Consider the following 16,969-nt stretch of genomic DNA (forward strand, 5'->3'; position numbering starts at 1 on the left):
ATATTTATCACGTGATATGATATCTTTTGGATCAACAATGCACCGTGAGAAAGCTTACTGTTATGGTAAGATCGGTTATATGTGGTCGATCAACATTAATATTGCCGGTTGAGAAAGTCTGAATGATTGCCGGTGAAGGGATTACATAATCATAATGCACTAGTTGACCAAACATGGCTAAGATAAAACAAGAAACCGAGCACCGAACAACAGCATGTTATGTACATCTCACACTTCATCATTCATCTGCATCATTCTACATTTATCACCTATCACAATTATCTATTTATGATCATCATCGTCACTATCTCGTCGTTATCAGCAGTGTAGTTGTATACTGTGGCTAACACCGCTGTACAGGAAGGAAAACAGGTGGTAACAACACGCCTTTGACGTAAACAGAAAAGTTGATCTTCAGGGATCATTTCCATTTCTGGTTCTACCCGCCGTTTCAGTTTCAGATTGATTGGGTGAGTTCTGGGTCACGTCCCATCATATTATCCCACTTCCCAAATCGGTACAAACACACAAACGTCACTCTTCATATTAACGCAATTTTTGCCTCCTGCTCATAAGTTATACTAATCACTCTTTCTTCTACTATTTTCAGTGTCATTCACCAGTCTGCATATCTACCTTAAGGTATAGCGCAAAATCATTCGATAGTCGGGAGTGATTATGCCCAAGCAAAGCTCTATGACATCAACATCAACATTCCCTCATACCAGAACATCATCAACATCCAATATGTCAACAAAGGCTTACGATTCACCAATCTCACCTTCAAAACCTCGTCAGCAGACAAAAATTCGTTTATTGCTCAGCGGCGGCTCTTCACCCAACCCAAATACTGTCGTACCACAGTACAAAACTAGAGGTCATAAAAGGCATAGAGATATAGATAATCGAGATTCCGATGAAGAGGCTAGAGAAGAAAAACGTCCTATAATAAAGCTCAAGTTCAGAAATCCTAGTTCATCATTGTCATCCAAATTCTCAAACTCTTCGAATAAAGACGCTAAAACTACCAATCTCACCAATATACCTACATACGTAACCTTTCCATACAGTACAGAGTCTTCAACTCCATCAACATCGCGAATGGACATAGATACAAGACCTTCTACGCCTACGAATGAAAGCTCATCGACCCGACGGCCCAGATCACATTCAACTTCATCATCTATCGTTGGCTTGTTAGTGGACGAAACAGATACAGCTCCCTCGTCACCTATCGATACAACTCCTCCATCTTTGGCTCATTTAACACCTGCATCGCCGAACTCATCCACATCCAATAAATCATTGCATCCACCATACATCCCTTCACCACTTGCATCTACACCAATTTTAGCTGATTCACCTACAATGCCTCATCCCTTCAACAGAGCAATATCCGATCCTTCTTCTCAATCTTCCACAAGAGATACAGACTCGAGTATGACACTTACTCCTGGACCATTAGACACCAATCCCAGAACTCAACTTATGAAAACCAAACATAAATTGTTCATGGCTGAGATGGAAGCCTTAAGTACTGAGATGACAAATGTTTTTAAACTCGGTTATGGTAGAGGCATGGGTAGAGGAGTAGGTGGTGGTCCAAGAGGTCCAAGTAGACTCAGATCTGGTACTCAAGAACAGGAAAATTATAGGGAAGACAATATGGAGGTGGATGAATAGGTAGTTGTAAGTTCTATTTCGTTTTTCTGTACCATTCACAAAGCTTGCACTGACTTCGTGTTCACTTTGGTAGCCTGAATATGGAAATTACCGTACAAAATTTGTTGATTTACATCCAACTTTTCGCCATTTCACGATTTCACGCTCAAAAGACGAATTTATAATGATCTTCACAAAAACCACATCCAATATCAAAAAAATATTCATTCCTTTCACGGCATCTCGTCAATCCTTCTGTAATCGCATCACCGCCACATCTCAACGTCAAGCATTTCTGTGATTCCGCTATCTCACAATACCCAGGGATACTCATGACGAGATTTACCTCAAGACTTCACTCGGGTCTGCACAAACAGGTGTATGAACCCAGGTGAAGGCTTGTTAACCTTGCATAATCGATTCTTTCCGTACTCTCCTACGAATCTGTCACCAACCTGAACCAAGAAATTTTCATCAACCTGTCAATTTGCTCATCTCCTTCTGCATCCATTCTCTGCATACAACTTACTTTGCATTTAATCACCATCATACCCACCATCTCGTTTATCAGTCAATTGTTATAAATCGCATCCCCATCTTGGTCCTACCGCGACTGTTGTACTTTTTGTCTCGTTCAATGTGCGATAGTCCCATGTCAATATCATAAAAAGAATTCAAGTTCATACTTCATACCATCATTGTCCATACTACTCAAATAATTCATGTTTACACAATCATAAAAAGTTTTGTCATCTCGTATCTTGTACTCTTCATTTTGGTCGTTTCTTGTAGTCCCCATGTTATGTCATGTCATATCATATTATATCATATTCTAACATGTTTATTGGTCCGTCTCTGAGTGATAAGTCGTCACCTGTCCAGTGCTGTTGATGAGTCCATGCTCATTTCTTTCCTTATTGTCATGGGTTTTCCGCGGTCTGAGTCGAAAACATCATAAATTCGGTAAACATCAATATTATACTAGTACTGTGATGATATCATATCTTCTCCGTAATTTCCGGTACCTTCAATGGAAGAAGACAAATAACCGGTGCTTAGTGCAAAAGTGAAAACATCACACCACATGCATTATACGATAGTGAATAGTGAATTATCTGTCTAACACGATATTCTCCGCTATAACTGGAATCTACAAGTGTAGAGACATTATTGGTCTAACAGTAATCACGTATAAAGCAGTGTTGCTCCAATCTACATACTCCTGTTCCCTGCCAAAACATTCAACAAACTTAGGATGTCAACTCAAATTACTCTTCACCATTTGAACGCTTCTAGATCCGATAGGATATGTGAGTATACCTTTTACATATAGATGAACGGTCATAGCCTTCCTCACAGCCGGTGACATGATATACTGCTGTGATACGAATGAAGGCTGCTGTTGATTCATACACTCATGTTGCAAGATATCGCTGACAACCTTTTCGACGACATATAGTCTGGGTATTAGAAGAATTAGGTCTTCCATACAATGTTCGAGTTCATTTCCGAACACCAAGTAGAAGTGCACCAAAAAGTTTATTAGACATCTCACCAACTGGAAAAGCGCCTACGATAGAATTAAATGGTAAAGTAATTACGGAATCAAGTTTTATCATTTGGAAATTATTACATTTATCTGAAATTCAATCCAATTCCTTTAAGAAAATAGATGTTCAAATTGAACAAACTGAAGATGACGTTTTTTGGGGTCATTATTCAGAAGGTTCAATGATGAATCTTTTTCAAGCTTCTGCAATCATTCAAGCTACTACACAAGCTTGGAATAATGGTATGATAATTAAAGAAATAGATGAAAATTCTAAAAAAGCTGTAGGCGATTATAGTGGTTTCGTTACTGTAAGTCCCATTCCTTACCTTATGAAAACATTGTGAAAACAATAACGATATTTTGTTCCACATGATGATATGGACCGCATGCTGAATTTCTACATACTTCGCTAGGGCAAATACCTCGGTCCACAAATGCAAGGTACAATTGATTTTGTGAGTTAAGATAGCCTTTTCTTTTCTTTCCACTAAAGGCTTATTTGGAAATCCATTGCTGATCGCGGTAAACACATTTAGGCCGAGAACTTCATCAACAAATCTGCTCACGGTTGGTTCTCTGGTACAGATAAACCAGGTGAAGGAGATGTAAGTAGTTCCGTTCATTTCAGAGGGGTTCATTCACGTTATACGATATGCTAATACTCGTGAAACTTGTTTCCTCTTTTCAGTTCATGATGTTCTTTGCTATCAATTCACTTCTTTCTGGTACAAGAGCTGGTTTATTCAACGTTGGTGACGGATTGAAGGGATGGCATAAGAGGGTTTTATCGAGGTAAGCTTACTTGTCTCAAATGCAAACCGACAGCATTGGGTTGCCTCACTAATGCACTAACATGACATACCATCATCTTTCTCAGACCTGCAGCTCAGAGAGCACAACAGAGACTCAAAGATGAAGAGGAGAAAGCTAAAGCCAAGATTTAGGTAGGAATTTTGTGGCAGGAAGCCAAGGAATGGAAGAAGATCAATACACAATGTGCAGCTCGTAAAGTTTTGATATGATGATATGGCCTCATGATAATGCCGATCTCTCTCCCTTTATCCCGTTGTATATGGTTTCTGTCGAACTCCAAAGCCTTGCAGATACCCATCGAATGTTCCTGCTGCCGTGTGAGAACTTAATCTGCAATGGAACAATGTCATTTTGAGATTTGTTGCATCCCGAGTATTTGATTTCCCCTCTTCCTTCTATCTCCTATCAGGCCAATTCTAATTTTTTAGTTTATGTTGTTGACTTTATACAGGAGGTGTACCGGAACCAGCTTCTTTAGCAGGAGGAACGACGTATTTCTATTTAGAAGGCAACGATATCAGCTTTCAACCTGTAGAGACACGACGACTCTCGTTCTTAGAGTGTTTCGAACAAAATCGAACAGGATACTCACTTGTTCACCACCTTGTCCGTTTTCCCAAAGTTGGTATCGACTATTATGGATGATAGTTGTGAATCAGCATAATATACTTCTCTACGCATTTTCTATTTCCATATTCAGTCGATATTCATTCTCCAATTGATTTCCCATTCAATCTAATTTAGATCCATTCTTCTGCATTCCTATACAGGTGTTTAAAAGACATGTCATAATTCGCGAAGTAGAATCGTAAAGTACACCATTACATTTGCGGTTGATAAGTCTAATTGTTTCCGCCAGCATCCGCCTCATTGACTAAGCCCCAATGTTTTTCCTCTTCAACAAGTCTTCATTGGCAAGACCACACTGCCATCCCCTTCCATATCCGTCTTTGAGGTTTCTGTAGGGATTTCCGTTATTCCACAACATCGGCCAACCTCTTTGAGTCTTCCTCAGATTATCCATTGCTTCTTCTCGAAATCATGTGAAGATTGAAGTATCCGAAAGTCTTCCCCGTTGTTCATTTAAACCAATATTACAAAACTAAACTTACACTCCAATAGCAGCTCGTTTCTCAGCAGCAACTCTATCAGTTTCAGATAAAGCTTGTCTAAGTGCTCTAGAAGCGACTTGAGTGTATTTGTTCCATCTATTTGTGGTTTAGCGGTTTTGACAGAAAGCGGACAAATTGTTTATTTGCGGAATTAAATTTCACATATTGAGTGTTTATGGTTGATATTGATCGACGAGAGGGAGGAAAGTGTATAAAATCGATGTAAGGTTGATATATCGGATAAGGTGTAAATGTTGGTGAATTGGTGATATTAGGTGGTTATGGAAGACGATGTCGAATATACATTATTAGCATTTTAACCTTTACTCCAATTTTCCTGCTTTTCTTATTCCTTTTCTTTCTCTTCTTTTCTGATTGAAGAACTTACGACATGAATTCTCTCCAAGTTGAAGACATTTTGAACTACTTTTTTTCTTATCTGATAGTTGAATAAAGCTGAGATATATGGTAGATATTCTTCATATGAGTATACTTGGATATGTGCTGCAACAACAGTAAAAGCAATCAACGAGTAACGAACAGTCGGCCGGAGGGGAAAGGGTACCAACCATCACCACTTAAACCTTTTTTTCCGAATATTTCCGTTAATGTGGCACATATGATGAACACCATAGTGTCAATCCCGCGCAAGATTCTGAACAGTCTCCTATCCTGTTCTCTAAACCAGTGTACAGGTACAGTACATAGAGCTGATTATCGATCTAACTAACCATCAAGCTCATTTTGCAAGAAATCACAGTTCTCACCTGTTACGAGTCCATGTACTTGTGCAGACAAACTCAAATGATCATTCAAGCCATTATCAGTCTGTTAGACGCATCTCAACTTTAGCCCGCCGGATTGTTCCTATTAGAAAAGGTCGTTCCACCTGTTTATGTGTGATGCAGAAAAGTTCGACTCTCCATCTTTGTAACTGCTGATAGAAGCAAACACCAGACTCTTCTGGAGACGTGACGTAGTTACTACTGTTATATTTGAATGACAGTCTTTCTGCCTCAATCCTGTCCCTTTACGTTCCAACGATGAGTAATGGATTCTTCAAAGGTCTTTCAATATTCCAAAAACTATTGCTCTTATTTGTTTTACTGATCAAACAATCTGTCATAAGTGGTGGAGGCATAGCTGCTGTTCCTTTCAACGATACGATCATCACCTTTGACATGCCTACAAATTTCACATTACCTGCAAAACCTTCTTCCCTCTCCATTCATGCAGGACCATTATCGACTGGAAAGCTGTGTAGAGCCTCAATCATCTCGCTTGGAAACGTTTTGCCAAGAATTATATCTCATCTTCTGGAAATGATGCAGATGCCTTTTATTAGGCTTTGCACACGTGGCCCCTTTTACACAAGGCTTCTGTCTTATCTCGAACTCAAACAGTTAGAAAAAAAAGAGAATTCTGCAAAGGGTAAAAAGGATAGAACAGCAATGGAGAGCTATATCATGACGTGTATCGTCTGCTATCCTTTGATCAGTTATTTGAAACGCAAAATCAGTATCAATTGAGGAGAAGAGCATACACTCTGTAGCCACGGTGAGCTATACTTCTACAGGGCATTCCCATATGTCAAGTATAAATACGGCATGTACGTTCCGCAACTGTTATTGATTAGCTTACGCATTTAGCAATAATTTTTTCAAATTCCTCCACATTACACTCAAACAATTGTACGACATACAAAGCCAATATGTCTGAATTACAGGTATATTCTGAGCCTACTAAGATGACGGTCTCCGAACACGGAACCAGAAAACAAATCACTCGGCCAACTTTTGAAGCTATCTTTGGTAACCGACATGCAATTGATGGGTATTCTCCGAAATCGCCAGGTGATTCGAATGAATTTGAAGTAGAAAGGGAATATATGGTACACAAATTACCTCCTACTTATGTTGATGAGAAGATCGAGTGTCAAGCTATTCTCGCAAAGCTGAGAAAGGACGTAATTTCTAATTGTGTGAGTTTTGAGTAGTATTCACTCCCGCCTACTGAACTTCACCGCCACCATACAGAGAGGTTATAATACGACACAACGTCATTATACCCTTCTTGCTCTCGATGTTTGCGATGGCTGGAACTCCCAGTACTACTGCTAAGCAAAAATTCACACACAGGGTTCATGCAGGAGTGGCAGTAACATTGTGCCGGTAGATGGAGATAATCATCCATTGATAAGCTCGCGAATCATTTTTGAAAATCGCCATGTCGTGGCATCATGCGTAAGTTGTTACGACAACGACGACGACGACGAAGAAGAAGAAGACGAGCCGGCAACTTGGCGGGATGTCCCATCAGAAATCGCCCTAAAAAACCCTGAGAGCGACGTTTCTCTGGAGCAGATCGTGGTCTCTAATAGATGGTACTGTCATGACTGTGGAGAAGACACCGGACGGTCTTTCAACAGGTCTGCTTTTCCAGCCAATCAATACATCAACGTCGATCCACACGACCTAGCAATGTCAGAGCAAGAGAATATCAGAGTGCAAATCACTCCGTCTATCAGCCTTAAGTGGCGACATCTTCATGCAGACCATATTCCTACTGAAGTTACCTTGAAAGAATCACCTCAAAGGCAATTGGAAGCAAATTTGCCATCAGCTAATAAGATGCATGATGAATATTCACTTAGATCATATCTTAATACCTTGATTTCCATTAACACTGGTAAGGAGGAAGTACATTGCGTGAGTTTGACAAAAGTATCGTCTTCTTTTTTTCATTGCCTGGTTGCATTTGATAAATCTTCTGGGGAGACCTATGTCTCAATGTAATGCTTGCGACGTCTCTGTGCAACCAATTCTGACTTCATTGTGTAATCATCGGCAGCAAACCAATAATAAAGACCTCAAAGACTTAGCAGTGAATGACTGGACTGTGTCAAAAGACGGGTCATCAAAGTGGGCTGGTACACGATTGGACGAGTTGAGTATCCGATTTGAAACAGAAAATCTCTTTCTTAGGTGTGGTGAAGGACACGATACCTCTGCTCCAAACGTTGGTATTCACGGCAAGTTGGGTAAACAAGCATACAGTCTATATGATGTTGTGACCTCAATTAAAGAGTTCCCATGTTGGGGCTGTGACGGAAAACCACGGAAGATGACTCTCATTCCAGGTGAATACCTGACTACAGAAGCTATTTCAAGTGGTAGGGATCATACACTTCCGACACAATCAATCGAAACTTCAAATCTTAAGAAGCAAACCTACAAACCTGATGCCTCAAACCTTACCTTTTCGCACAATGAATCTGACATGCTCTAGCGCTTGTGTCGATGGTTCCTAATGCCAATTTGCCGAATAATGGGTAGACCACGATATCTACAGAGAAGATTATGATGGTGACGGTGGTGTATCTTATGCCATTGATGTATGTAGAGCCACCGCGCCCCACGATCTGCAGCGATGGCCCCGTTAAACTACATGATTCCAGAGACACCTGAGCTCTTGTGCGCACAAAGGCACTGAATGACGATGAGAATTTTGCATGAAATTGGGAATCCTGTGTAGACGCTATCTTCCATATGAAAACCAATCAGCTTAGGCGGAATAGATCCAAGCAGTCTTGCAGATGTGCAAGACAAGGAAAGCTAAGACACCACGTCGTAAAAAGACCTCAGTGCCACTCTCATCCTTTGAAATAGCTTTTGAGCACATTTCGTCGAGGTCTTACATAGTCAGTGACAAAGGTGATGCTGATACGCTGCTGTATGACTATGAATGTGGTGAAGACCAAAAGGGCATAATCATGGAAGGTTCTCCGATGCAGCGGGTGAGAAACTCGTAACATCTCAAAAAGGAGACGATCCTGAGGAGTTGTTCGACCTGAAAGGTTCTCCGAAGTTTAGACAGCGCATCATCCTACACAAGAAATGGTCTTCCTGTCACTGTATTACAGAGCTAATCATGACGGTATATAATATGTGTGACCCCTCCTCTTAACTCGTCGTTCGTTCGAAGTCTCCTTTAGTCATCGCGTCTTGCTCTTTCTGTTCTCCTCTTCAGCCTCACAGTAATTGACAATTCAGCCTGCAAACCTCTTCGTCTAGTGCCATGTCAGAAGCGAATTAACATACATCAAATGCTTCGTCAGAAATCTCCACCAATCAACCAAGTATTGTGGGAAGATTGTATGCAAGGATGAGTCATGGACACAATTATGATGATCAATCAATCAAACAGCTGTTCCCATTACCCCGAAGTAGCGCCATCGATTCTGAGGGTAAAGTACACAGGGTTTTGGGTTATCACGTCACACGTATGCCTACCACCTCGGATCCTTTTCAAAAGGTGAACGTTTCCAGCAATGTTGCAGCTAGTATGCAATGGGCCATTGATGATTGTGTAAGTATCCCCTTATCGCTCAAGACCATTGGTCCTTCTTTCCTTCTTAATCTGTCTTGCAGTATTGACAATGAGGATGTTCAACAGGATTTATGTAATAACAAAATTCCAATAGAGGGAAGTAGTATGAACCTCGATTCCCATGAAATTCGATACAAGATTTCAAATTTACCTTACGACATCATGTGTCGTAATAATCATGTGCAAGCTTTGCCATCATCATATACGGCTACATGGGTTTACTCTCCAAGCGACCCTAACATCTCACTAGAAGATGCGTTTGGGCTTTCGCCTCCTCCTTGCGATTCATGTGGCATGAACACCAAATGGCAGTTCGTCTCAAAAAAGGACTCGGACACAGATGCAGCTTGTACCAGGTAGTCTTGAGAGATCGGATAAGGCGGGAGTCTCGTCTGTTCTTATCGTATATACTGTACAGCCCACGCCGATGTATCATCGATTGCAACGTCAACTTTGTGTTTTCCAGGATACTGATTCAGCCATGAGCAGTGCGGTATGCTTGAAGCCATTTCATCTGAGCCGAATCTTTCTTATGAGGAGAACCGTCTAATTTGTGAACACAGTTTCTGCGATAACAGGGGTGGTACGGTAGGGTTCCACCTGGCCGGGTGTCATTCTGACGATCCTTTGATCGCTCCCCCCATAACTTTGCAAAATCCGAAAGTCCTCCTCGGATCATGTTAGGATCTGCTCGGAAAACACCTTCTCAAAATGACATAGGCGTATTGTCTTTAGCTCTTGGTCTCGGTCACCCCTTCTAGGAGTTTCCTCCTTTCACACCTCACGCATATTGTTTGAGGGGATGTTCACTAAAAAGGGAAGGTCTCTTGAAAGGGTGATGTAAAAGGTTCGACTGTCGGAGGTCTACCACAAAGACGTCAAAATATACAGCCTGCCATTAATTCGAGTCATTTTTAGTCTTCCAGGTGATAGCAAGTATAGCATATAAATAACACCTGGCTGTTCAGTAGACTGCTTCTTTCCTCGCCTCTTCAACTTATTCAGAATTCTCTATCCTTTCCAGAATTCAACTCTCGCTCATAATTACCTGTTATAGCAGCTTACCATCTGGGTACTCGTATCATCATATTGTTTTGTTATAGAGTTCAGCATCATGTCATCTGAAGGTTCCAGAACTTACACCAAGACTGCGAAGTATATCCCTCGAGTTCCTGTCATCCAGCCATCCATTAGTCTCACTTACAAGCATGAACATTCCACCAGCACTCCTGATGTAGCATCTGCCTCACCAAAGGTGTTCAATTGGGAATTACCAACCTCTTCAAACATTAACCACGTAATACCTCTTGATAGTTATTATGAAGACGGAGTCGATAAGAATTGCGGAGATTGCTGTGTGAGTTTTCATGGACAGCATTTAGCTTGAAAGCTGATCCAAGCCTGTTCGTTTGGTCTATATCTCAATCCGCCTGTGATACTTCGATGAAATGAAATATATAGGAAGAGAATCCTGACTACCTTATGGGACTTCCCCACGGAAAAAGTGAAACCTATGACAGTGAAGGTACCCAAGCCTTTACCAAGATGATTTCATCAGAAGCTAGAATTGAAGATGAAAACTATTTTTTGAAATGTCCAAAAAGGCACTACACAAAAATGCCATTAGTTTACATGACAGGACTATCAAAGGTGGAAGATGTGTCATTGAATGGAGTCGTAGCTTCAGTCAGAAACTTTTCATGTTGGGGATGCGGTGGTAAAGAAACCGAAATGTTTCTGGTATCCACTACTCAGAATTTCGGGGTTTCTGGACAGTTTGGTCAACTCGGACACTTTGGGTTTTTTTGTACTTGTATTGCATTTTATTCAACAACCACAGCACATATAGACGAATGGAAGATATATACAGCTGCATATCGAAGATCTGCATCTCTCTACCGATCTTCATATATCATGCATACTCTGCACAATAATTATTCAAATTCTGCCACAAGGGCTTGATTTGCTCAACCTCTCCCTTATCTGTCAGTTCTATCTCATCTCAACCATATGTCAGCGTTATGAAACTCTGTATAAAGTTAGATATTGGTCTGAACAAGATGCATAAAAATGAAGAAATTGAATCAGTACAAGATGGACAACCATCAATTCTCACAAATCAACAGATGTCACTAAATAACTTATCCAAAATGGCTTGATTTGCGACCAGACTTTGTGAAAACATATATGAGAACCTATTGAGCATATTCAGGCTCAAAAAGAGCTCAAAGAATACAGGTGAAAAGAGATTTGCTGCCTCCCAAAAGGCATGCCAGAAATTGAAGCAGCAATTGCCATTTTATGAGCAGCTGCAAGGTTTATATGGGCTGCTAGCGTCTCAAGGATGATTACAATAGGCTTTTGTAATCCTAGCTACAGGTTGATACTGGTCTGAGCTCTTCAAAATCGAAACACTAGGAATTATATGGCAATTAGACATCAAAATGATTCAAGAAGACAGGTAGGGAGGAAACGGTATTCGGAAGTTATTTGTTGTCGCATGCATACTGTAGCTTGGCATATACATAGTTCAGTACTATATGCATGAATCATCAAAGTTGCAGGTCTGTAAATGCTATGTAGCCTGAGATATGAATGAAATTTTATGCAGATGTATGATTTTTCATAGTGTCCAGGAATGGCGAAATGTCCAGTTCGCGCGTCGATCTGAGTAAAGATATGCTTGAGGAAGATATCTTGTCTAGTGAAAGACATACGCTTGAACCCTGTGTACTTTCTACTAAAGGTAGAAAAAGGGTAGCAGATAAATCCCAGCTACTCAAGACTAGGACAGAGTCATCGGATGATATAGTAACACTCCCAGACTATATCGAAAACAGACAGGACCATATTTTTGGTTAGTATGTACTGGAAATAAACGACATTTTACTGCCGGGAAAGCACAAACCTTTGCGGCTCTCCAAACTGGTTAGATCATTATTCTAGGACTTATACATTGACTTAAAATTGTAATGAATCGCTGATTTGACAACCTCTTGGCATTTCTTCTTCCCATCGAGTGCTCCTGATACCTCTGCGATAAAGTGGATGCTCAAGCAGAAAGGGTTGATTGCCTTATTCCGCTCTTACAGGTTTTACCTTTTCAATTACCCTTTGTGCCGTTTTTCCACGATAATGGATGAGTGGAATGATGTTTTGAACTTCTTGTACATTGAATGACGAAAAGAGGTTCGGGCACGCCTCTCTTAAGAATGAAGACTGGTCATACAAACATAAAGGATCCTGATTCAAAGGATGCAAATTTACCATAGCCTAAGCGAAGTTCTGACTCCAGAGAATTGAGAGGCAAAAAAATGATATAAATAATGCTGGAAAACATGTTTCGATTGGCATATTACACAGATACATTATCCCTTTAAAATCTCACCATCATCTCAGGTTTTCTTGTTTCATTCACAGACAGACTTTATAATAAACACCTTGTTGCTATTGTGATGTCCCAATCTAGTCAATCTCAAACTAGATCAAGTACAGGTTGTGGCGATCCACGAACTGTCACTCCTCAAGTTGATCTTCATTTCGGACATTCTCATAAGACCTTGAAGACAGCAGAAGAACTACAAGATCCACAATATAATGGATTCCCATATAAATATATACCTTTTTCAAGTGATTATCAAACTTACACTTTGGATCCGGTAAGCATTGATGATACAGTTGAATGGTCATCTTTCTGCGACGAGAAAATCAAAGACGCAGAATCAGGATGTGTAAGTTCTCGTATATTATGACAAAGCCAATCTACATGGCGCAACCTACGATCTTTGCTGATGTGTACCTACTGATATTGAAACTGGATAACGATATTCAGGAATCATGCAAATCAGGAGACAAAAAAGTCAGCACATACTGCTATGCAACTTTGACACTGATACCTAGCGAAGCTGTTTATCAAGTTTGTCAGAGAGATACTGATCACAAGATCACAGTAAACAATGTTGAATACTCTGATTTCAAAGAGACTCGATCAATGCCCGATTGGATTTCCGGACAAACACATCCCTGCCATCTTTGTTGCTTCGGTCGTTTTACACCAGACGAATTTGCCAAAGGGATATGGGCCATTGACAGACCTCATACAAAACAATCAGAATCTGAAGATGATTAAAACAAAAACAAGGTGCTCTGAATAGTATGATGGCGAACAAGTTGCAAACATTTTGATTGAGTGTCGCATTTCTCAAATCCTACTTCGTCTAGCAATTCCCACCCACGTTTGTCCATGTTACACGTGTATTGTTATATACTTGCTCTAGATTGTCGTTATCATTCAGTACAACATTGTACATCTATTTGTTTACGGATGCATTCAAGGAGTATCTATAATCATCGATATTGCAAATCGGTCTCACGACAGTCAACAAGAGTAATCAATTAACCATTAAAACTGATGTCGAGCTTTTCAGATAGAAGTAAAACTCATGAAACAGTACTGTACTATCAAAAGCTGGGGAGACAGATACATGTCTGATTGTTATCAACCTAGTCTACGATGCACTAGCGGTCCCTGAATAGACTATACTTTTTTATACTTCACGATTTGATGTATTTCTGTGTGATATGCGTTGATGAGATTGATTGATGATGCAGTAATCTGAATGTTATTGTTATGATGATGTCCGTCATTGAATGTTGACCGATGCCCTTCCGTGTTAGCCAATAGGCTAGAACGTTACAACTACGCTCTTCTGGCACCACCACCGCCCAAAACCAACTTCTGACCTTTCCCTTTCTTACCTTTCTTGCCGCCTGCACCTCCACCTTTTTCACTTTCCCTTATGGTCGATCCGCTAACTTGATCCTGAGATTGATCATCTTCACCCGATTGAACTTGTCCATTTGTGGTAGATCTATTATTTCTATTTACAGACATATTTTCAAAAGCTTCCCAAGCAGCTTCTACTTCCCAATCTATTTCTTGTCTTCTCGTTAAAGGCATCGATGAAGTATGATGATTATGTAAAGCATGAGCGAACGTTGCTTGTTGTTGACCCCATGTGGAGAGACCATTTCCAGCCGAAGGACTTGTTGAGGGACTCAGACTTGTTCCTGTCCCTGGGTGGTTTGACGGTATAGGATAAGCATTGAATGATGATGAACCAGCTGAAGAAGGTTGAAAAGCATTTCCATTATCAAATTCAACTGCTGATCTAGCTAATGCCATTGCAAATTCCCTATCTTCACCTGATGACTTGAAAGCACTAGGAACAGATCGTAAATCAACTGGTAATTTCTCTCGTTCTGATTTCTCCCATTTGATTTTAGCTCTATCTTCTTTTTTAACTCTTTCCCTTCTTTTAGATCTTCTAGCTTTCAAAGGTTGCTCAAATGCCAATAATACTTCTTTATCTACTATAGGTTCTAAATCCGCTTCAACAAAAATCACTTCTGTACCTATTGGTAAATGACCTAAATATTTACATTTTTTACGCAATTCATCGTTAATCGTTCCAGGATCGTATCCAGTGGTGGTGAATGATAACGTCTGTGGGAATAAGGAGTATGATTTGAAGTGGGCAAGAAGGATACGAATGTCTAGAGGATGTAAGAATACGTTGGCACCCAAAGATGATTGGTAGAAATAGTAGGATTGAGACGGTGGTATTGCAGGTGGATGATGTTGTCCTTGGCCTCCGCCTCCACCTCTACGACGAGACTTCTTCGGAGTTGGCGTAGGCATGGGGTTGGGTTCCACTTGATTGTTAGGTGGAATGATGATGTTAGCTGAATTATCGAAAGAAGGTGATGAAGATGCCAAAAATTCAGATGGAACCACCAGTTTGTCTTGTTCAGCTTGAGCTCTTTCTTCCCTTTCTTTCGCTATTCGTTCTCTTTCCCTCTTCTTCTCCTTCTCACGCCTGCTTCCACCAACAGCTTCTCCCCAGGCTTCTCTAGCTTGCCTTTCGGACCTCTTCACTGATTCAGTTACTAACTCGACTTTAACCTTCTGCATCTGTCTTTCCACCTTTTCTTTAGCAGCTTTGACGAACTCCCTACCTAATTCATCTCCCTTCAGCATATCCCATTCTCCTTTTAGCTCGGTTAATTCCCTTTGCAGTTCAGATAACATATAGTCGGGTGTTGAAAGCATGAATTTTGAGTACGCCAAGATATCAGGTAAGAAGTGCCAAGGAGCTGTATGCGGTGGTATGGCATCAGAAGGCCATGTTGAGGATGATGGGAGGGCTAGAGTAGTCATTTGAGGCCGTTGTACTAAACGCATGTGAATCTGGTGACCTTTGTCTTCTGCAATATGGTGCGAGTCAACTGCTTTGGCTTCTTCTAGCGTTTCTTCGAACCCGTCCATTACTCCCATGATTCCGTGACCGTGTCCTTGATCGTAATCATGCGACTGTTGATTGTCTGAGAGCATATGATTGTGTGTTGAGCTCGAAGCCTGCGCTTCTTCGACAACGTCATCATTCTCTCCGGTCGAGGCTTTAAGCATTGCTGCTGCATCGAGATATTTAACACTCTTGAGATAACTTGAAGTAACGGTATCACCACAAATAGGACATTTGGCTGATTTGGGTATATCGGAAAGCTGGATATAGTGCAGAATGCAGGGGAAGCAGAAGATCTACCATAACGATGAAGGATGTTAGCTGTTATATTGTAAACTGATACATCCGTTCATATCGCGTATGCAAGATGAACTTACGTGACCACACTTTGTCATTCTACCAGCTACTGGTTTACCTAAACAAATAGGACACATTCTACCTCTTCTTTCTTCTTCCATCCTTCTTCTTCTTTCTGCAGCTTCTTCGCCCATACATTCTAAATCATGTGAATCAAACGATGTACCTAATTCATCTGAATTATGCTTTTCACTTGATACGTATCCTTGAGCAACCGAGAATGCACTAAAGGTAGGTACGAGCACTTGCAATATATGTGGCCAGTGTAAGGATCTAACACAGTATGAAAAATTGATAAGCTAGATTCTTACAGATGACGATGAAGATTTAGCTTACATATCAGGATCAGCGAAATGAGCTCCATAACTTATAGTCTCTGTTGGCTTGAGTACAAACTTGAAAGAAGCATTCAAGAACTTTTCTCTAGACATTGGACCACCTCTCCATCCTTCACCTCTTCTACTACGTCTTGGTATACCAGGTACACCAGATCCAGGTACACCCGCTCTTGAACGTGGTGGTAAAGAGAAATTCAACCATGATGATGGGTCATCAGATGGCATGTTGAGATCAGGTTTGGGTGTTGTACGTGAATTTGTACGTGTAGGAGTAGGTAAAGCTGGCATGCCGAAGTGGTAGAACTGATCAAGCTATATTATATTGTAAACGGGAGTGAAGAGAGGCTGATGTGAGAGGTTATTATGACGGGTCAGTCGGTGATGATGGTGTCGGAGGTGGTGTCGATGATGATATAAGTGGAGGTAAAGGAGTGGCAAGAA

At 40.7% G+C, this 16,969-nt stretch overlaps 6 protein-coding genes across 6 annotated transcripts; 4 read left to right on the plus strand and 2 right to left on the minus strand.

The window, feature by feature from the left end:
- Positions 1 to 747: 747 nt before the first annotated feature.
- L201_001899 (uncharacterized protein) lies at positions 748 to 1,683 on the plus strand (the record flags this gene model as incomplete). The annotated part of the gene is made up of 1 exon (XM_066217682.1): positions 748 to 1,683. The coding sequence occupies one exon, from the start codon at positions 748 to 750 to the stop codon at positions 1,681 to 1,683; it is 936 nt and encodes a 311-aa protein (XP_066073779.1).
- A 1,234-nt stretch (positions 1,684 to 2,917) lies between these two features.
- Positions 2,918 to 4,158, plus strand: L201_001900 (uncharacterized protein; the record flags this gene model as incomplete). The annotated part of the gene is made up of 6 exons (XM_066217683.1): positions 2,918 to 2,972; positions 3,122 to 3,522; positions 3,628 to 3,669; positions 3,751 to 3,819; positions 3,903 to 4,006; positions 4,092 to 4,158. 6 exons carry the CDS (start codon positions 2,918 to 2,920, stop codon positions 4,156 to 4,158), a joined length of 738 nt encoding a protein of 245 aa, XP_066073780.1.
- Positions 4,159 to 4,470: 312 nt separating this feature from the next.
- On the minus strand, positions 4,471 to 5,556 carry L201_001901 (uncharacterized protein; the record flags this gene model as incomplete). Its single annotated transcript, XM_066217684.1, has 4 exons — positions 4,471 to 4,524; positions 4,620 to 4,659; positions 5,140 to 5,235; positions 5,528 to 5,556. 4 exons carry the CDS (start codon positions 5,554 to 5,556, stop codon positions 4,471 to 4,473), a joined length of 219 nt encoding a protein of 72 aa, XP_066073781.1.
- A 1,294-nt stretch (positions 5,557 to 6,850) lies between these two features.
- On the plus strand, positions 6,851 to 8,427 carry L201_001902 (uncharacterized protein; the record flags this gene model as incomplete). The annotated part of the gene is made up of 3 exons (XM_066217685.1): positions 6,851 to 7,120; positions 7,278 to 7,847; positions 7,990 to 8,427. The coding sequence occupies 3 exons, from the start codon at positions 6,851 to 6,853 to the stop codon at positions 8,425 to 8,427; spliced, it is 1,278 nt and encodes a 425-aa protein (XP_066073782.1).
- Positions 8,428 to 12,983: 4,556 nt separating this feature from the next.
- On the plus strand, positions 12,984 to 13,657 carry L201_001903 (uncharacterized protein; the record flags this gene model as incomplete). The annotated part of the gene is made up of 2 exons (XM_066217686.1): positions 12,984 to 13,259; positions 13,361 to 13,657. 2 exons carry the CDS (start codon positions 12,984 to 12,986, stop codon positions 13,655 to 13,657), a joined length of 573 nt encoding a protein of 190 aa, XP_066073783.1.
- A 570-nt stretch (positions 13,658 to 14,227) lies between these two features.
- L201_001904 (uncharacterized protein) lies at positions 14,228 to 16,816 on the minus strand (the record flags this gene model as incomplete). Its single annotated transcript, XM_066217687.1, has 3 exons — positions 14,228 to 16,129; positions 16,211 to 16,463; positions 16,527 to 16,816. The coding sequence occupies 3 exons, from the start codon at positions 16,814 to 16,816 to the stop codon at positions 14,228 to 14,230; spliced, it is 2,445 nt and encodes an 814-aa protein (XP_066073784.1).
- Positions 16,817 to 16,969: the final 153 nt, after the last annotated feature.

The sequence above is a fragment of the Kwoniella dendrophila genome, chromosome 2 (genome assembly GCF_036810415.1).
Source record: "Kwoniella dendrophila CBS 6074 chromosome 2, complete sequence".
Classification (NCBI taxonomy): Eukaryota; Fungi; Basidiomycota; class Tremellomycetes; order Tremellales; family Cryptococcaceae; genus Kwoniella; species Kwoniella dendrophila.